The sequence below is a fragment of the Babylonia areolata genome, chromosome 1, assembly GCF_041734735.1.
Source record: "Babylonia areolata isolate BAREFJ2019XMU chromosome 1, ASM4173473v1, whole genome shotgun sequence".
Taxonomy (NCBI): Eukaryota; Metazoa; Mollusca; class Gastropoda; order Neogastropoda; family Buccinidae; genus Babylonia; species Babylonia areolata.
Window position 1 is genome coordinate 1,729,973 of NC_134876.1, and position 21,166 is coordinate 1,751,138.

The 21,166-nt window shown below is 41.5% G+C and overlaps 1 protein-coding gene across 1 annotated transcript in view; it reads left to right on the forward strand.

Annotated features, from left to right (window-relative positions):
* LOC143295983 (transmembrane 9 superfamily member 3-like) overlaps nucleotides 1-18,500 on the forward strand; it is a 45,054-nt gene extending 26,554 nt beyond the window's left edge. The window contains exons 10-15 of the mRNA XM_076607747.1: nucleotides 440-579; nucleotides 1,063-1,131; nucleotides 1,649-1,795; nucleotides 11,796-11,879; nucleotides 13,425-13,501; nucleotides 14,166-18,500. Coding sequence (XP_076463862.1) covers nucleotides 440-579; nucleotides 1,063-1,131; nucleotides 1,649-1,795; nucleotides 11,796-11,879; nucleotides 13,425-13,501; nucleotides 14,166-14,233 — 585 coding nt within the window. The 3' untranslated portion in view covers nucleotides 14,234-18,500. The remainder of the gene's footprint in view (nucleotides 1-439; nucleotides 580-1,062; nucleotides 1,132-1,648; nucleotides 1,796-11,795; nucleotides 11,880-13,424; nucleotides 13,502-14,165) is intronic.
* Nucleotides 18,501-21,166: the final 2,666 nt, after the last annotated feature.

Sequence of the window (21,166 nt, forward strand, 5' to 3'; positions counted from 1 at the left end):
TTTGTTTCTCTGTCTTTGCTTCACACTCTCCTCTCTCTCTGTCCCTCTCTCTCACTCTTTCTAGATTGTGCCATGCCTAAACTCCTTGTGACATATTCTAACATATGGTGTGTTTATTTATATCTGTTTTTTGTTGTTCGTTTTTTCCTCCATGTGTGTGGATTTCTTGTTGGTGGGGGTTTTGAGGGGTGGCGGGATTGTTTTGTTTTTTCTTCTTTTGGTGGGGGATTTGGGGAAGTTCTATGTTTTTGCCCTGAAGGCTCTTTATAAGAAAGCAAGTGTCTTAATCCACTACCCTTTTGATATTATATAAAAATGTATTTCATTTTATTTTGTTTCTCTTTCTCACATTTACCCATTCAGTGAAAGATCAGTAGTTACTTCAACAGAGTGTGATGTAGAGTGTGTTGTGAAAACAAGTTTTTCTCCCTGATTTCAGGTGGCGGTGACCTGCATCTGTATCTTTGTCATCCTGCCTCTCAACCTGGTGGGCACGGTGCTGGGGAGAAACCTGGCTGGCACCCCTGACTACCCCTGCCGCATCAATGCTGTACCCAGGCCCATCCCGGAGAAAAAATGGTCTGTGGTTTTTTTGTTTTGTTTTTTGTTTGTTTGTTTGGGGTTTTTTTGTTTTGTTTTTTTGTTTGTTTGTTGTTGTTTTTTTTGGACAGGGAGCGGGCGAGGGGGGGTCATTGTTTTTTAAGCTCTCTTGAGGCCCCAACTTTTTCCTGTCTCCGGTCTTGGACAAGTCTGGTGTTACTGCAGCCTGTATGTTGGCCCACTCCTCTGCCCTACCCCATCCCCTTGCCCTGTGATTTCGCCCCTGCCCCCTTGAGAAGGTGATAGATTATCCAGCGCCCCTTTAGAAAGTGATGAATTATAATTTTAAAAGGGAGGGAATGATGGTATGTTCTAAGTTTGTTCTTTTTATGCATAGCTCTATGAGGGTAATAAGCATGTCACTGAAGAAGAAAATCATTCAGATGTAAACATACTAGCATTGCATGCCATCAGGCTGGGGTATTCATTGTCATTGACTTTGTTGTCTGATGTTGTTGACAGGTTCATGGAGCCTTCCGTCATTGTGGTACTTGGTGGAGTGCTACCCTTCGGCTCAATCTTCATTGAAATGTGAGTGGATTCTCTCCCACACTCTCACCCCCACCCTCACTGCCCCTCCAGTGCACACACAAACCATATAGTTTTTTTCTAATTACACTAAAATCTGGTTAGTGTGTCCTATGTCTGGGGATAGTGATAAATGGGTTGGGTAGTGTTGGGGCTTGTTTGCGAAAGCTGTCATTTAAGTTTCTGTTGATTGGTGTGATGCACACAGTGTGTAAGATTTGAGTAGCCTGTCAGGTAAGTTTGCTTCTGATGAATGTATGGTTGTTATTTTTAAACATCTTTTTACCTCATAAACAGTGTGCATTTCATTACAACGTGTAAGTATCAAAAATGAAATTCACAGGCTTTTGTTTGTAGTGTGATTTTATTATGCTTGGCTTTCTTTACATGTTGCATATCATCTGTGTAAGTATGGGTGGGTGGACATGCATTTGTTTAGTCTTGATTGCTTCTGAGTAGAATAAATTTCATTTTAAGTGACTGACAAATTGTAAATAAGTTGGGTTGTGTTTTATGTCAGGTATTTCATCTTCACTTCCTTCTGGGCCTACAAAATCTACTACGTGTATGGCTTCATGCTGCTGGTGTTCATCATCCTGACCATCGTGACCATCTGTGTCACCATCGTCTGCACCTACTTTCTGCTCAACGCTGAGGACTACAGATGGTGAGTGATGATAATGATAATAATAAATGCTTTTATTGTTTCAGTTTCTGCAGGAGGCGTTACTGTAATGGACAAAACCTCATCCACTCGATAGATGCCTGCCATCACCATAACCTAACGCTCATTCATAAACTGCTTAGTCTTGTGTAGAAACAAGTAAGAGCACTTTTACACCATAACATTCACAGGCATGCACAACTCTAAATCAAATGAATGACACACAAAACTTTATCGCCGCAAGTGGATAGAAAGCAAGAAAAACTGTAAGGGGCAGAGGAAGGAGGAGCTGTTTTGAAAAGTTGGGTGAGCTGAGCGTTGAGATTTGATGAAGCGAGTGAGGGTAAAGTACAGAGACAGAGAAAGAGTGGTGGCAGATTGTGGTGTTCGAATCTGGAAAATCGTGGAAACCGAGAGGGTCTGAAACTGATTACAAGTGACACTGGTCTGCCCATCAGAAAATCTTAGGTCTTGAAATAGAGCTTGTCATTTTCAGTGTGAACATCTTGCACAGTTGTGTTACTCTGCTAAGAAAGAAACAGGTTAGTGTCATAGTTACTTTAGAAGTGTTTGCAACAGTTCTGTCTATCATGTGAGGGCTAGTTGTGGACATCAGTAAGCATTTGATAGGTTCATTGAGAATTGTGAGTTTAGCTGTTGAATTATAAAATGGCAACAAAGCTCTTTGAAAGGTTCATTTTGTTTTTTCATTTTTTATTTGTTGTGTTTTTTTGTTTTGTTTTTTTGTTGTTGTTTTTTGACTCACTTCTTGTAAACATTATGTTATCACCCAGTGTTCGGTTGTGTGTGTGTGTGTGTATGTTTGTGTGTCCGTGGTAAACATTAGCATTGCCATTTTCTCAGGAAATCCTGTGATCGCCAAGACTAAATTTGGCTGAACATAGGAAAAAAGATTTTCAGTCGTACCAGTGTTGTGGTGGGAACCGAGTGGTATATTATGAAAGGGGACGGTACAAAAGAATTACTGATTTAATGACTTAAAAAGTTTGAACATGAAAGGATAGAAAAGATACATGCACAGGCCAGGAGCATACAGCAGGCCAGTCACAAAAAAGGGTTTTCTATTTTATTTTACAATAGTTATTAAAAAGATAAGAAGAAGAGAAGACAATGCCTTTAAAAGACAAAAAATATCAATAAGTACATGTCAGGAATGCAAGTGGATAGTAAGCACACATATACATATTACATGGAAAGACTACCACTCGGTTTGGGATAAGTAACAACATAACATAACAAAATGCATATGTGTGAAGACCAAACACTGACAGCAAATGACATTTCTAATACAATTAAATAGTGCAGTTACAGTGGTTGAAGCTAAGCTGATGAAGTGAAAGTACACTGACAGTACAGATTTAAGTAAAGCTCATACTGTGTCAAAGTGACTCGAATGAATCAGTTATCATGTAGCACTATACTGGAGTAAGCCGTATGGGAGAGAGCATGATAGCTAAATTACAATTAGCAGACTGATACATACCAGATGGTTTTAACCAATAACTGATATTAATCCAACACTATCTTGTAATCACCACAACAGAATACTACACACATCTTACAGCACTGAGCACACTGTAACTATGAAGCTATAGCACTGAGAGTCAGTGAAACACTGTAGCAGTACAACTGATATCAGCATGTAAAATAATACATGCACAATAAACAAGATGATAGAATAAGTGGCTTTCATGAAATACTGGCAAACTGAGAGACCAGATAGTCGGTGCTCAATACAATGATTGGAAGAACTATCATGGCTTAACCAAGTGGCTTCAGCTAGCAAATGAACTTAAACAAGTTGTTCAGTTGCGTCACACATAAACACAGTTAAGTACAGTCTGTGTTCAACATTTAAATGTCCTCCTCTCAACGTGGGATACACAAACACTAACTATTCATTGTATACATTTCACCGCTAAGCACAGGCTGATCAGTGCACACATGAGAGAAAGGTGTCATCCACTAGAATAATCTCGAACAAACTATCATGGTCAGAGACGTCACTGACTGTGACATTGAAAAGAATGAAATGGAATACTGCTACAAGCATATGACGACATGGCAATTAGATTACACAAGCAGAACTATGACAGCATGTCAAAACAATAATTGAAACAAGTGTATTGACATTAAATGCTATCAACATACTCAAATAAAAAACATGTGTCGAAACTTCAGTCATCAGCACATCGAAAACAAAATACTTACAGTTGAATATTAGGCAGCTGATTGTGTGTGCTACATGCTCGATGTGTGCTTGAGAGCGGCACCTCTGAAAGTGAATGGTGGATGTGTAACATCTTTCAGTCCAAATTTGAACTTCAATAGCCTTACGCCACAGGAGTTACCTTCTCATGTCAATGGTTGGACACTGTCACTGCAGTGAAACTCGTCCATTTTACGGCATGTGCTGAGAGTTGAACTACGGTTAGTAGCCAGCTGAGCACTTGGCTACACCATAATAGGTTGTAAGTCTCCCCAAAATTAAGCTGTATTTCTGGATCATAAACAGTTTATTTCGTTGCTCGTTCTGGAATCTGAAAACACCATACCACTTCACAGTTACAGAAAGTGGCTATGCTTGGTAAGAAGACAGCATAACCTCGTTTTTCTTGTTCACAATTAAAAGAAATACAAATTCTGGCAGAATACATACGGTGACACTAACTAAACCATCAATGTGTTTACTGCACATGAACAAGGTTCGTAGGGTCCTTTTAAGTCCTTAGGAATTGGATTTTGGTCAAAAGGCCTTTTAAGTGCTTTGATTCAGCAAGTTGGTCCTTTTAACTCATCAGGAGGTCCTTTTAATTTTTGAAAGGTACTGTTAAGTCCTGTTTTATGAAGAGAACAGATAGATACCTTTTCCCGCCTTTTCTCTTCCTCCCTCCTATTTTCCTTACATTGCTAGTTAATTGGGATCGAGGCCTAGTTTGGAAAGTGTTTTCAAGCTAAACGTTCAGAATGCCAGGGAAATGTTCATTTCAGGATACATGGTTATCTGAAAAAGTTTATTGTGAGTGGGTGAGAAGGAATACTGAGGACAAGCATTCTGCTCGCTGCCTTTTTTGTGGAGTTTCGTTGAAAATTGCATCAATGGGAGAGAGTGTCCTTAAACAACATGCCAAGACTGACAGACATGTGAAAAATGAACGAAAATTCAAGGCAGACACGGTCACCAGATGTAACATGACTGATTTCTTTTCAACAAAGAGTACAAGCACAGTCACTTCCAGTTCAACTAGCAGCACTAGTCGTGCCACTGCCAGCAATGAAGGTGTGTCAGTACAAGTCCAACCACAGACATCTACTACTAGTCACGGCTGTGCCACTTCACTTCCAGCAGAGCTATTTAGTTCCAGAGTTCAGTGAGCGGTCAGGAGCACTGCTGCTGACCTAGATTCCTCTGGGATGGGAGGGGGGGGAAAGGGGAGCGCGCGCCGCGCTCTTTGTGCCTATGTTTCCAGCAGAGAAAGGTGTATTGTTTAAGTGATTTTCATTTCATCATATTCGTGCACAGTCACTTTTGTTTGCTGTCATTTTTGCGTACATGATTCCAGTGAATGTGAACTTTAAGTGTGTCGTGTGATTTACCAGACACTGTCCGCGTTTTTGTGTTACATCCAGTTGTTTGACCTAAGTGTGTGTGTGTGAGTGCCGACAAAAATGGAATCTGGTGCGGTAGCGGCAGCTTTGCTGACTGGACAACACACCTTCAGTGAACACTTGAGATGTTTGGATTGTATGTGTCGTGTGTGTGGTGAGCGGGTTCTCAGAAGAGTTAAAGATAAGGGGTTGAATGCAAGACTTTGTGCCAAGTATTCTTCTGAACTGTTTCATTTTTTCAGCCTAGATGTTTCGAATGATGAAGAGGGCAAGCATCCCACATGCATTTGTATCAAGTGCTACAAAAAACTGATAAAAATTAAACATACTCTTGGAAATTCTCAGTTCAAAACTGCAAATGAAAATGTTGCACTTGACATTGACAGAATGTCCGAAATCTGGACAACTTTCGATCCAGATCTATCTTTGGATCAGTGCAAAACATGCTCTTTTCATCACTCAAAAAGTCAGTCTGGTCGTCCGAAAAAAAGACGATCAGCACCAGTAAAAAAATGCACGGATGACAGTTTTGATCCGTCTGACCTCTGCTTAGATATCGATGACAGTGTGTCAACGTCATTTTGTCAGTCCACATCAACACCAGTCAAAAAAAGAAGAACGCTGTGCACCAACACATCTCCAATCACACCCAAAACACCTGTCACTGACGCAGCTATATCACCCATCGCACTATTGAAACGCAAGACGGTGTATGTTGACTTAGAGGATGAGGATCTCAATAGATCTCTCACTGAAGAAGAAGAAAAGTTATACACACAACTAACACGCAGGAAATTGTTTCAGTCAGGAGACAAATCAACAGTTAGATGCAAAACTGGAGGTCAGCCAATAGTGTTGAAAAAAGTCACACAACCCCGCAAATCATCTGCCATAGCATCATCTCCTCTGAAGAAAAAACGGTCTCAAATTATGCAAAAAATTAGAAAGCACATCTCAGGGAACAGTAGAGAAGCCATAGTAAAACAGCAGGGGTCAGAAATCAAAAGATCAGCTCAGAGCCACAGACAACAGATACTGCAAGCTGCTGGATGTGGCCCAGTGAAAGTGACCAAAAAACAAGGGTCTGCACTGAGAGCTGCCATGGGGTTAAGCTGGGCACAACACAGGATACAAAAGAGGTTTTATGCCAGTATTGGTGTGGAACATGAAGGGGAAAGGAAGGAGAGGGAGGTGCAGAAAGAAGCAATGTTTGGGGAGGTAGAAATACAAAAGACAAAACTCATCTTTGTTGATAAAGAGGGGAGACAAACAGAGGAGGAAACAACAGTAGGAAAAATCAAAGACATTCCAAAGATGGTAGAAAACTTATTAGAGCAGTACGACAGAGAAAACAAGTTGACATGGCATGATGATAGAATACCACAGGATGAGATATGGGTAAAAATTGGAGGGGACCATGGAGGGGGGACATTCAAACTCATGCTTCAAATTGCAAATCTCACCAACCCCAACTCAAAACACAACACGTGTCTCCTGGCCATTGTAGACTGCAAGGACAGTCCAGACAATTTGAGAAGAATCTTAGAACCCTACAAAGAACAGCTAGCTGCTCTGCAGTCAATGACATGGCGAAACAAGAGAGTCAAAGTGACCTTGTTTGGGGACTATGACTTCCTCCTCAAACTGTATGGACTGTCAGGTGCTCAGGGGACACACCCATGTTTATACTGCACAGCATCCAAATCGCAAACGCAAAATCCACCTCACTGCAATGAAGGCAACATCACACAGCGCACATTACAGGGCATCAAGACAGACTACAACAAATACAAACACTCCAAGCAGAAAATCGCCAGCCTGCACAACAATGTAGTCAGGGAGCCTATTGTTGACATAGAACTTAGCCAAGTGGCTCCCCCATACCTGCACATTCTTCTGGGAGTGGTCAAAAAGCACCATGACCTGCTGGAGGGGGAGTGTCATTCTCTTGACAAAAAGATAGGAGAGTCAATAGCCAGCCAGGGAAAACAGATAGACAGCGACTCAGCCTTTTCTGAGTTTGTAGACAAGCTGAGACAGCTCCAAAGTGCTGAAGAAGAAAAGAGATTGCTAGAAACTAGAATTGTATTTAACGAGCCTGAAGGAGACAGTACACCACTCAGTGATTTCCAAAAACAGCAACGTGAGCTAGCTGATATGGTAGAAGAAAAAGATGCAGACATTGAATATCTCAAGACGCAGCTTGACCTTCCACACCTGGCTGGCCCTCTCACACAACACTTAGATGCTGTACTTCAACAGCATAAAATACACAGACAGGCATACCACGGAGCATCATTCATTGGAAACCACTGTCACAAATATCTCAAGCCAGAAACAATAGAACACATCAGTGACAGTGTAGTCAACAAAACAGGTGAACTGACTCAAGACGCGGACATAAACCTCAGAGCTAGGAACATTTCCCAGAAGTTTAAAACACTAAACACGCTGTTCTCACGCATTCACGTAAACATCTCACATCAAAGACCCTTGACAGACAGTGACGTTGACACACTGGATAGTGACATCAAACAGTACATGTCTTTCTTCCGCCAACAATTCCCACAAACACGCATCATTCCCAAGCAACACATCCTAGAAAATCACTGCATTCCATTCATTCATTCTCACGGTTTTGGCCTGGCACTACACGGGGAACAAGGGGGGGAGGCAACACATGCAGTCATCAATTCACTCAAAAAGAAAGTATTAGGGATGCAGTCACAAGATGACAAACTACGTGTCATCATGCAAGAGCACATGACTATTGTCTCCCCCATGCTTCAGCAAGTCATACCCCAAGCAGGAGAATCACGGCACAAATCAAAAAAGTAAAGAATAAAGAAATTTTCAGCCCTGTTCTTTTCTCCACTCTGAATCCCTCCCTCCCGCACACACACATTGTATGGAGAGAAAAAAAAGAAAAGAAAAAATGTTTGAGTTTAGTCAGTGTTACACTTCAACTGAGTGGATTACCAACTACAAACAAGGATTCATACGGATTTATAAGTTCAGGTAGGAATGTATTTTATTATTTAGAACTTACAAATGCATGTCAGTACGTTACATTGTGATTGTTTACTAAACGCATGGTATCGTCAAGGTGTATCTTTTAGAATGACCAAATGCATGTCGCAAGCAAAGGCACACATACTGACACGCAAAACATCTAGTTGGCGAAAATCTCTCCCCCTGTGTGCGTCTCTCTCTCCCTCTCTCTCTCTCTCTCTCTCTCTCTCTCTGTGCGTCTCTCTCTCTCCCTCTCTCTGTGCCTCTCCCCTTTTTCTCTCCGTACATGTTCCTCTGTTTCTCAGTATGTCTGTCCCTGCATATCTGTCTGTCTGTCTCTCTTCCCGTGATGTTGAGAGAAGTGTGAAACTTACGTGGCTGGCAGCAGTTCTCAGTGGAGCTGACCGTTAAATACTGACACTAATTCCGGGGCGGTCTGCCACCTCTAGGTAACGTATCGGCTATATTTTCCTTCCAATTGTATCGTGGAGACATGCATGTATATTATGATATAAGTTTTATCTCAAACTAAAGTGATATACACACACAACACGGAGTTGAATTTGAACTACGTTTCGTGTGTGTTCCTCAGTTCAAACAGAATGTTCGTGTGCTTGCTAAGCTTTGTACCGCTTGTACACTGCCTGTAGGAAATTAAACCTACTCATGTTTGGTATCGTTAAATTTGTCAGAGAATTACACATCCATTCACACCCATAGCTCCCTTCTTGTTGCATTCTGACATAGAGTATTATTTTTTTAAAGCACATAACCCTGTTTCTGACAGTTTATCAGCAGCAGCGAAGCTGTTCACAGCTATACACACTGCCCGTGTAACATGCGCTCCGCAGAGAACAGCGCGAAGTTAGTGGTGCGGCAAAGCGCTGCCTCATATACTGCCTGCCTGTCTGTCCAGGCTATCACCTTTCCAACGTTTCGCGCTCGCTCGCTGTTCATCCCTCTCCCCTCCGCTTCGCGCCAAAACTAAACGGGCTGCCTTGTGCCGCCGTGTAGTACTAGGCCTAGGTCTAGTTTTGATCTTGACAGTGGTCGGTTGAAGGCTGAAGTGTTGTGGGCAATGAAAGTTGTGGACTCCCACTACAGTTACAGATCATCAGAGCAGAGCGGAGAATTGTTTAGATCTATGTTCTCAGACAGTGACATTGCTGCCAGTTTTAAATGTGGGGAAACAAAATGCCGATACCTGACAACATTTGGGCTTGAACCCCGATTTTCTGAGCTGCTACAAAAGAATGTCAAGGCTTCCTCTGAACTAGGATACGTTTTGCTCTTTGACGAGTCTTTGAACAAGGAAAACCACATGAAGCAAATGGACTTTATGATACGTATCTGGCAAGATTCTGTTGTGCAAACACGGTATTTGACTTCAGAGTTTTTGGGCCACGCCACAGGAAAGGACATGATTGCAAAGTTTGAGTCAGTCTTCACAAAGTACAATTTGAACAAGAGAGACTTGCTACAGCTTGGCATGGATGGGCCCAACGTGAATTGGACTGTGTACACACCCAGTTCTCCAACCTCAGGCCTTTCGTTAAGAACATGCTGCTGCTGTCCCATGGGCAAGCCACAGTAGAACGAGGATTTTCCTACAATAAAGAAGCTTCTGCTGACAATCTGAGCCAGAAAGCTCTCAAAGCCTGACGGGTCATAATAGACCACATCTGTGATGTTGGTGGAATCCAGAACGTCAAGCTGGACAAGCCCCTCCTGGTGTCTGCAAGTGCTGCATGGGGCAGATACAACGAACACCTGAAAGAACAGCGTCAGGAAAAGGAGACAACCCAGAACCAACTGAAGCGGAAGGCTCTTGAACAAGAGATTGGGGAGCTGGAGAAGAAGAAAAAGAAAGCAGAAAATGATTCAAAGCAACTCGCTGTTGAAGCTGACAACCTGAGTTTTAAAGCTCAGGAACAGAGGAGCTTCACATTGGTGGACAGGTCCAATGAGCTTCGCCTGTCTTCAAGGGACAAACAAGACATAGCCAGCAGTCTATCCATTCATCTGGCAAAGAAACAAGAGGAACTTCAGAAACTGTGAAGTGTGTGAACTGAAGAAAAATACATGTGTAAATAGTAGTGTAGTGGATGTGACAGTAGAATGTGTAATAGTAGTGTAGTGGATCTGACGGTAAAAAGAATGACAGTGATTCATCATTATGTGTCTACAATAGTTCGTGACTCACACTGTTCACAGTGAAAGTGATAACTCAATAATCTATATACTTGTGAAATAAAACTTTGTGACAATAACATTCAGCCAAAGAGACCTACAGTGACGTGAATTGCAAAGACTAAATACGACAGTCAAATGGGATTAGCTGTTCTTCCGTTTATGAGAGGTAAGTGTCTGCTGTTCTGCATGTCAAATAGATTGGGGTGTACTGTAAAGTCATGTCGGCAAAGGTCCTTTTAAACTGATTTGAGGTCCTTATAAAGTCCTTTAAAGGTCCTTTTTTGGCTTCATGCCCACCACCTCGGAACCCTGATGAATATTCTAATGTGGACACTGAATTAACTAGAATGAACATTAATGAAAAATTGAATTGGCCGTTTCATTGAGTTTTGGTCAGCCTTGTCTAGGCTGGTCTGTGCAGATCTTGTTTTTTCTTGCTCACAATTTAAAGAGAAGAAATACAAATTCTGGACATAACACATACAGTGACACTAACTACATCATCAGCATGTGTACTGCATATGGATGTTTTAAAGTAGATACCGATTCAACTAGAATGTGCATAACAGAGAAATTGAATGGACTGTTTGGTAGTTTCTAAGTGTAACTAAACCTGACGAACACAGATCTCAGCAGATCAAAAACAGCTGCATGTTGCCATGTGCTTGAGGCGATGGCAACATCTCCTTTACCGTGGATTTTAAAGAATTTCTTAAATGCCTAAGATATTCCAAAATAACATGATCTAAATGGCGTTATCATCTCGAATACCGTAACCAATTATGTTAAAAAAAACAACATAATTTGATTTAATATTATTTTTTAACATCATTTGAAGACACAGGTTCGCACTGTGTGTAAGACTGTTTCCTCTCATCTGAACATGCTTAGTTCAAATCTGCTTTATGGGTTTTTTTGTTTTTTCTACCCGAAGCTTTATAATATCAAATACAGAATACATTTAAAGATTTTAAAAAATGATTTTAATTGAATTGTATTTAATATTTTTCATTTACCTTTTTTTAAGTGTGTACCAAATGGGTATTAAGGCTTTGTCTCTTGTTTTTTGTTGTTTTTTTACTGCCTGTACAGGTTATTCCAGAAGTTCTGTGGAGCACATGCAGCTGTTTCCACCTATCATTTGTAACATTAATGTGTATAATTTCAGGCAGTGGACAAGTTTCCTGGCAGCTGGATCCACTGCTGGCTATGTCTACATGTATTCCTTCTACTATTTCTTCTTCAAAACAAAGTGAGTGGCCCTCCCCTCCTCGCACCTCTCAGATTCCCCTATCATTCACCGTGTTTGCTGCTGATGTTCAGTTTTCATGCTTTTTTTTTTTTTTTTTTTTTTTTTACTGTTGTAAATTAACTGCTTCAATGTTGGACATTATTTTGGCTTGTGTTTCCTGTTTGCAAGGTGGTTCTTGGTTGTAGAGGGTAATAATTAACAAAACGTCATGGGGTGCTAACTACTGCAATAAAGTATACATAACCCATACTTTGTTAAAGGAAAATTAACACTGTCAATTTCTGATAGTTTGAAGTTTATTTAACACACTGTCTAGAAATGAGTGATCCATAAATGTGAGAAATTTTGCTCTCCAGAGTATATGTTATAGATTGTTTGTAAGAACAGCTGAAATGAACCTTTTGGTATGAAAAGCAGCTTAAATGAACCTGGAAAAAAAAAGTGAAAATGAAACACTTAAAGTGTCACCATATCTTGCGCACATGTGGGGACGTGAATTATAATTCAAACATCATTCACATATTCAGCCCAGCATTCACTCACAGTCAGCAAACTGTTATCTTTTTTTTTTTTCAAGTAAAAGAAGTATGAATCACACACACACACACACACACACACACACACACACACACATATGTTCTCCAACTGCAAGGCCTGCTGTGCCACACCCACTCACTTCATGCTTGCTTCCAGAGAATACCAAAGAAGTTAACAGTGACCTAGTTGGAACACAGTATAAAAAGATGTGTTCTGTTCATCACTTTGCCTGCATGCGACAGCAGATCTTTGTTTGATCATTGCAAGTGTGTTCTCCTAAAACCAGGATAGAGAACTGCACGTTTCAACATGGACTTGTTCCACCCCCTTGTTCACTCCCTTCCTCTTTCCCTCCTTGTGCTGAATAAGTGGACCCTTTGTCATTGAGTTCAGCTCGGGGTCAGCTACAGACCTGTACTCATCCCCTTGTTCCAACCTATCCCTTTTCTTGCTCTACAACTACCACCACTCTCCCCCTTATCAGCAAACCGTCACTTTCGCTTTCTGTCTTGTCAAGCGAACAATCTGATAAGATTCTATCACACCTTGCAATTAAATCAGTATCATCAGTAAGTTGTAAAGCTTCTGCAACATATTTGGTGGCAGATGCTTAAAAGATTTTTTTTTTTTAACACGCTGCTGTTTCAAGCCTGGAAAGCCAGGTTGTAGTTTGTCATCTGCCATTTTAAAAGCGCTGTCTGAAATTCTGAGAGGGTCACTTCAAGTAACATCCGAAAATGACCATACAAAGCATGATAGGGTGGTGCTTCTTATGAACAATTAAAGTAGATACATCAGGCTTTCGTATTGGTGCATATGGGGACACAGCAACTTGAAATAGAAATGGGAAAAAAATCATACATATGTGTTCATCCTCGGCAGATAATGAAGCATTTTGGCAGATGTATAAGTCCTTGGCACTCAAGAGGTTAAAGAACCTGTGATTACTTTTCTTGATTTGTAAATATTTATGTGCTTCTTCCTTGCTTTTTTTTTTTTTTTTTTCAGAATGTATGGATTTTTCCAAACATCATTCTATTTTGGCTACATGGCTCTCTTCAGTTTAGCCCTGGGAATCATGTGTGGTGAGTGAAACCTTGCTTTGTCTTTCTTTCAATAAGTATTCATCCGGGAATCACTGTTGTGCACTCAAAGAACTGATTGATGGACACTTACGATGTGCACAAGTTTGTTCATTTGAAATGAAACACTGAAAATTGATTTTTCAGTTTTCTTGTTGTGAGATACAGAACAAAGAATAGGGACAACTTACCAGTGTATTTATGAAATAAAGGTTTCCTGTTTTTGAATTTTTAGTCCGCGTTGAAAAGAAGTAAACCATATTTGATTGTGATTTCATTCACATCTCTAATACTTTGAGAGCTTTATGAATGTTTGTGCCAGATAATGACAGTATGCCTCAGTTTGTAGATTGTTTTTTGTTGTTTTTTTAATGTATTCATGCTCAGTCACTTGATCAGTAAGTGTATAAAGCAGATGAAAAATGACATTTGTCAACAAAATGGCAGAGCAGAACCAGTGCTGAGTCGGGGAGGAGGGGTGAATGTCGTTATAACGAATACATATCAAAGGCATGTTTGTCTTGTTCATTACAAATCTTCGTTTCACCAGTTTGTTTTTGCTTACAATTATCAGCCATTAATGGCATTGTATGAGAGGGGGGAAAAAGAGCAAAAACATACAGCGGAGCATGGGAGAGGAAAAATTATCCCGCTTGCTGTGTGGCAGGTACCATTGGCTATGCTGGCACCAGCCTGTTTGTGAGGAAGATCTACTCCACAGTGAAAATTGACTAAACCCCATGATGTCCATGTGGATGGCCTGCCTGGCCTGGAAGCTTCCTTCATCTGGGGGCGCTACGTGGGGATCAGGGAGCCCAGATTCTGCTACTACAGCTGACTGCCACACTGTGGTTGTGTATCATCTGAGGATGGGGGATTGTACGGAAAGAGGTGATAACATTTCTAACATGCAAATTTCAACGTTGAGGAGGTTGAGTCATGGAACTTTGTGAGAAACTGCCTTTTACAGTGACTGAGAGTAAACATTGACGGGCGGATGGATGAGTAATAGAGATTGGGATTCTGTATTTTTTTCTGCTTAAGTAGCTGTCCACATACATTTAGTTCATGGAGCAGGATGGTAACTTTGTTTGCCAGTTAGTCATGAACTTTCTGGTCAGTTTTCTTCTTGTGATTCTTTCCCTTTGTATTGTAGTTTTCTTCTTGTGATTCTTTCTCTTCCTCTTGTTCTTTTCCTTGATCTTCTGCTGTCTGTCTTTCTGACTGCCTCTCATTTTTATTTTTATTTCTTCCCTTTCACTTACAGACGATATCAATCTTTGCTTCCCATGGAAAGAATTATCGCCGGTCTATGTACTTGTTCCAAGTTCATGATTTGTAACCAAAATGTTGATGGTTTATAATTTATTGGGTTTTAAACAAGAATGTTGTCTGTGTGTGTGTGTGTCTGTGTGTGTGTGTGTGTGTGTGTGTGTGATCTGTGTTGATGGACTTGGTAAGCACAAAAGATCCATGTGACATTTCAAGAGGTAGAGGTCAGTGATGAAACATTATTACAGACATTAAATTCATGAGACTATAGAGTGAAATCAGACTAAGGGAAGATTTGGAAAGTAGCATGCTTCTAAAAAAAATATTTTTTATTAGAGAGAAAGATAAATCAAGAGTTTGCCCATTTTTTCTCTTTTTTTTTTTTTTTTTTTTTTTTTTTGTTTTTGTTTTGTAAATTCCAGAATTATGTTTTTATTGCAGAGAAAACGATAAATCCAGGGTTCCCCCCCCACCCCCCCCACCCCCACTTTTTCTTTTTACTTCCTGACTCATGTTTGCATTGTTACTTTTCCCAGAGATGGTTTCATTGACTTTAGAACAGAATAAAAGACACAGGTAGGAGAAATGCTTATTGATTATAATACCTTATATTAAGTTTGATGGTAACAGAGATGGTCAAATGGAAATATCGATAAACAACTGCAAAGGTTTGAGTTGATAAGGCTGTGATGATTTTTGCAGCAACTGTACCTGGTTTGTTTTTTGTTTTTTTGTTTGTTTTTTTTGCTTTTCATTGAAGGTTGTTTTTTTTGTTTTTTTTTATACTCGGACTGTGATTGTGATTTATTGATGTGAACACACTTTTGCTCATGGCTGTTCAACAAACAGCACATCAATGGATGAATGCAGTAGTGGTGACACAAAAAACCAGAAGAGCTCTGAAATCATTGAATAGGGTGATATTGTCACATCCAATTTAGAGCCATTATGTATAGCAGTGGGAGAATGTGTGTGTGTGCGCGTAAAGTTCTTCTCTTAGGTAAAATCGTCTTTGCGAGAGAAACAAGAGAATGTTATGGGGAGGAAGTTACTTTTTAGAGTTTGTTATGGGTTAATTTAAAAACATTGTAGATTTGTCTGTCCTATGAAGTGTTTCCCCATGCAGTGTGTGATGAGTGCAGCACAGAATGTTTTCTGCAGTGTTTACCATGTGTTGTTGAATCATCCTGTTAATGGGGATAATAAATTATATTAAAAAAAAAAAAAAAAAAATGGTGACAGCAATAGAATGAAATGTTGGAGGATGTGTACAGTGGTGTGTAAATGTCATTGATCGTATTGACTGAATTCAAACGCCTTATCATTTCAGTTTTTGGTTGTTTTGGTTTATGTCAGAAAACTTGCACAGGGATCCACAATGGAGTGTGTGTATAGAGTACTGTCATGCTTTGTTGTGTTGGTTTCTTTCAGCTTCATTTTTTCTTCAGTCATCTGGTACTTGGCTGCTGTCTCATCTCTTGATCTTCTTTCCCCCCACTCCCTCCCATTGCTATTAGAAGTGTGGCACTCCTCATGACCAGTTTATCTCCCATGTTCCTTATTGTCTGCCTTTGTTCTCTTGTTAACTTGGTGATGACCCATTCCACTCACACTCATCATGTTATAATGTACTGTATAATGTTCTGGTATTGAGGTTGGTTCTGTAAATGCCCAATTTATGGATAACACTGTGAATTGCAGATGTCCCTCCTGTTAACCATCAGTGTACAGTTTGCAAGTGTATGAACTGTTTGTGCGTAATTCATGGATTTTCATGTATTTAAATGTATGATTTTTTTTGTTTTGTTTTATGTGGGTTCCAGTTTTAGGGTATTGGTTTTCTCTGGCTTTAACCAAGGTTAAGCTTTTGACAGTCCTTTTTTAAAATTTTTTTAGACTAGTGTAATGATTCTGGTGGTTTTCTCATTGCAATATCCAGAACGGATCTCTGTTTGCACCCACAATGAAGTTTGCTTTATCTGTTTTTCAGTAGATGTGATGATTTTTATGGAGTGTGATATGTAATTTTCGTTGCATTGTGTACTTACATGTGGTGGGGCGGATGAGTATGATAGCACTTGTGGCTGTGTATTGCTTGTGCATTTTGGATGAGCCATGCTTGTAGACACTACTGCTGTCAGGATGTGCTGAACCCGGGTTTATGTCATGAGCTGTAGTGGATGATTCTGTGGGCTTTGAGTGTTGATGTCTCTTGTGGCCTGTTATTGTCTTGTTCTGTTGCATTCTGTCTGACTGTCGCCTTTCCCGTATTTGTTTTGTTTGTGCCGGTGTGTTGGGAACCCTTCACATGTTCATCATCAAGTTGCTGCCTTCCTGTGTGTTGATTGTCATCAAATGTGTGAGAGAGGAAGATGATGTGAACATAGATATGCGTTGAATTGCATTCCAGGTGGCAAACATGTTACCGAAGTCATGGATTTGAATCATAGATTGTAAATCGTTAGTGCACATTGGGAAAAAAGATTTTGCCACAGTAGAAATGACATAAATGAATGTATGTATGTATGTATGTTTGTTTTTTGTTGTTGTTGTATTTAAAAAAAATCCTTCTGTTTCTCAATCTCTTGTGCAGTTATGCCGCATGTCCATTCTCTTGCAGCATCATGTCCATGTATCTGCATTATAGCAGATTTACCTGAACTTCCACAGTCTCCCTGTTTTGAAGGGAGAGATGATGATGGCATTCTGACCAAAATATTGCACAGCAACCTCTAACAGAACCAGCAGAATAAATATAGTGCCACTTCATTGGACAGTCAAATTAGAATTGACAAGAATTGTTTATCAACAGGACATTACATGCTTGTTGTAAATTAATGTTTTGTACGGAGGCACATTCTACCAAGTGCATCCAAACAAATATTTAAATAGCTCTGCTCAGAGATCATTTCCACACTTTTAACTATGTTTTTGCCTATCATTTCAGTCGCCATGATCTAAAAATAACTGGGATTATTCAAAGTATTTTAAAAAATCTTTCTGAGTTTGGAACGTGCAACACATGCCTATCATTCAGATGAATATGTTATAAAATATGCCAGCCATTTTCAGAGGAGGTTTCAGGGATCTTCAATTTGCATGGTGGTGAATGTTTTAATGAGCATGGACTTGGTTTCAAATTTCTAGTTGCTAGTTTTGTTCCATTTATTTCAGCAATTTGGATGTCGTACAATATGGCTTTTTGATTGCTGGGTTCACATGTAAACATTTTTAGATTATTATAAAAAGAAATGTTGATCTTGGCAAATATATAATGTGTGCCTTGTGCACATGTGTATTGCCAATTTTAAGGTCCTGTTTTAGACCCAGTCAAGAAAATGGCAATGTTTTCATATCAGCAGTGTCTACACCAGTTGAGAAAACATCGGGGTTTTGTTCACATCATTTATGACGTTCTCTTTGTAACTTTAAATGGATTTGTCCAATTAATGCAAATATTCAAAGGCTGTGTATATAGTATTCAAACTCACTTCAGTATTGTGGAATTAAAGCACATTTTATTTTTCTTCAAACTGCCTTAGTTCAGGACAGAGGCAGACTTCACACAGTCACAGATACAGACATAACCCACGCCACCACTGCTACTATATGCTTGTTCAGAATCATGAATGTCTAATGAATGGTCTGTCTAGTGTCTGTGTGGCTGATCTGGGAACTGTGGACGATGTCAGTTGTGGTGAAAGATAATTAAAGCTGTTTTAAACATTAATTTGCTTGTCAGTATCTCTTTTTTGAAAAAGCAGACGGTGATTGTGTTGGTTGAAAGAGTCCAGTAATATGTGTGTATGCATGTTAGTGGTATGTATTTATGGATAAAAGTACTGTTCAGTTTAAAAAGAAATTTTTTTTCAACAATTTCCAATATTGTTTACATCAAATCTCTACATTTTTTGGCACGAATTATGGAGGGGTTATCTCCATAAAATAAGCTCATACACACACATAAATTATTTAAGTGCACTCTCCAATTAATGTCATTTGAAAATATTATGATTTTATCTTCAGTAATATGTATGTGTACAGTTGCTAAACGAGGAGAAGAGTACCTTTTTTAACTGTGAAAGGAAGGGGGAGGAGGTGGTGAATTATGAAAGCATTTCTATGCAGTATTAAACTTTGAAGTTTTGTACACCAGCTCCAAACACTTTTTTCTACCTCTATGCAAACGTTCATGGTAATAGCTGCAGAAGAAGTTGAGATACAAAAACATGTCAAAATATATGCTTAGTCCCCCCTTAAAGAGCCACAGATTTTAAAGCTTTTTATCTCTGATGAATAATGCTGATGATGATGCTAGGTTTTGACACATGACTGGTGAACTCTTGTGTTTGGTGTCATATACAGTACCATGTCAAACTGATGCAAACTAGGCCTATCGGTTTGCTCTGCTTGGCCAAATTTCACGCGGCTGACGGTGAAAAGACCAGCCATCTTGCCCGGTCCGCTCTTAGCCAGTCAAACGCCTCTAAAAGCTATAAGCGCTGAATCATTCCTTTGACCAAGGCTCTCCACGCCATTTTGTCAGGTTTACACTCTGTCTCGTCTTACGCTTTTTTTGGCTATTAAGTGTATTCATTTGGCCTTACTTTGCTGCATGTGGCTTGTCTGTATTGTATTCTTACAATCTGTGTACTCAATTCGACTCGGCCTCGACTCTCTACCTCAAAGTTGATCCTGTCTTTCCTTTCTCTGTTGGGGGTCGGATTTTTGCTGGGTGCCTAAGCACGGGACTCGGCAAGTGACTCTCCCAGTCCCGGAGCTCATGATTCCTCCCGACACAGACTGCGGCGATGCGTCTTCAGACGCTGATCGCAGAGGCGACTCTCGTACCAGTAAAACGGTCATGAAGGGGACTGGGGGGAAAGAGGTACGAGCGTCGCCTCCCGAGGTGTCCCAGCGCGAGGCAGGGAGAGGGGGGAGTGGCAAGTCCTCTCTTGGCAGTAGGGACTCGTAGCTAGGCGCGAACTCCCAAGGGGAGGCCGCACCCGGCCGTTACCCGGGTCCCCACTCGGAGACGGCCCTCAGGGGCTCCATTGCTGTTCCCCCTCCTCCCTTCTCTGTCGACCCCCCTCCCCCACCTCCTGGGGGGGAGAAAAATTTGGTTGGGGGGAGTGGGGGGGGGACCTCTACTTTGCCCACCCCGGGCAAAGCCACCCCAGTCTCCCCACGGGAAGGGATTCAGGGCGTGTGGCAACCTGCTCCGCAGGTCTTCCCGCTATCCAGCCGGTCTCCCCTGCTGGAGGAGGCCTGCGCGTGTCAGGTGGTTCCGGGCAGTCGGCCCGCTCGTCTTCGGGCGGGACTGACACCCAAGACGGACCTGACCTCCCTCTGACTTGGCCAGGTTTTTCCCTTCATGGAGGTCAAGGCGCCAGTGACCCTTGGGGTTGGGGTCACAGGATGGCTGGTGCCCACGGGTGGTTACCCCCATTCTACCCGTACTGAGGTGTGGCACCCACCATCCCAAGCATGGTTGGACCTACGGTCCACATGCTCCCCACCCGCTTCAGGCATCAAGGACATAACAGCCGTGGCCATGGTCCCTGCTTGGGATCGTCCCAGCTCATCCCGCTGGGCTGACCACAGCTCACAGGACGCCCCAGTGGGTACATCCACTTGGGATGGCACCCAGCAGGGGATGGACTGCTAACAAGGGTGGGAGCCCCTGTCTTCAGATGAGGACGAACAAGCGGATGAGCACTCTTCACCCCCATCCCAGGGGGACAGATTGAGCCCGCGCCTCCCTAGGGACCAGCCTGAACCAAACTTGGACTTTGCCGAGCTCGAACTGACCCTCCCCAATAGGGTCACGTATGCCGAATCAGTCCCTCAGGCTACTTTGTTACCCTTGACCCTCCTTAGGCCATGTGACTCTAACTCCAGAACCACAAGGTGACTCAGAGTGCCAGGAATGGCGCAGGAATGGCTTAATAAGCCAGCCTGCACTGTCAGGGGTGCTGCTTCCATCCCTCCTCCAGGCAGTGAGTCCCTCTCTGCCCCGGGCACTTTTTCCCTGGGCAAGTTCCTTAAAGATTCCTCCAAGGGAGGGGTGTGGTCCTGGTACACACAGGACCACCCTGCCTACAGGGAAGCAGAGCCCTCCGCGCAGGACAGGATGTTGGTCTCACAGCGCACCACCTTCCCCACTTTGGCTACTCTATCCTTTAAAACGTTAGCAGAATGGGACAAATTGGCTCACCACTGCCTCCTTGAGGTTTCCACGGCTTATACCTTCTTCGACGCGTTCCTTCACAGGGCCAATGAGCTGTGGGAACAGCGTCCGGTTAATCAGGACATGGGGTTTCCTTCCTCTGTCCTGCCTGGCCTCTTCACCGACCAGAGGTTAAACACTTATGGCAATAGGTTAGCATCTGGTCT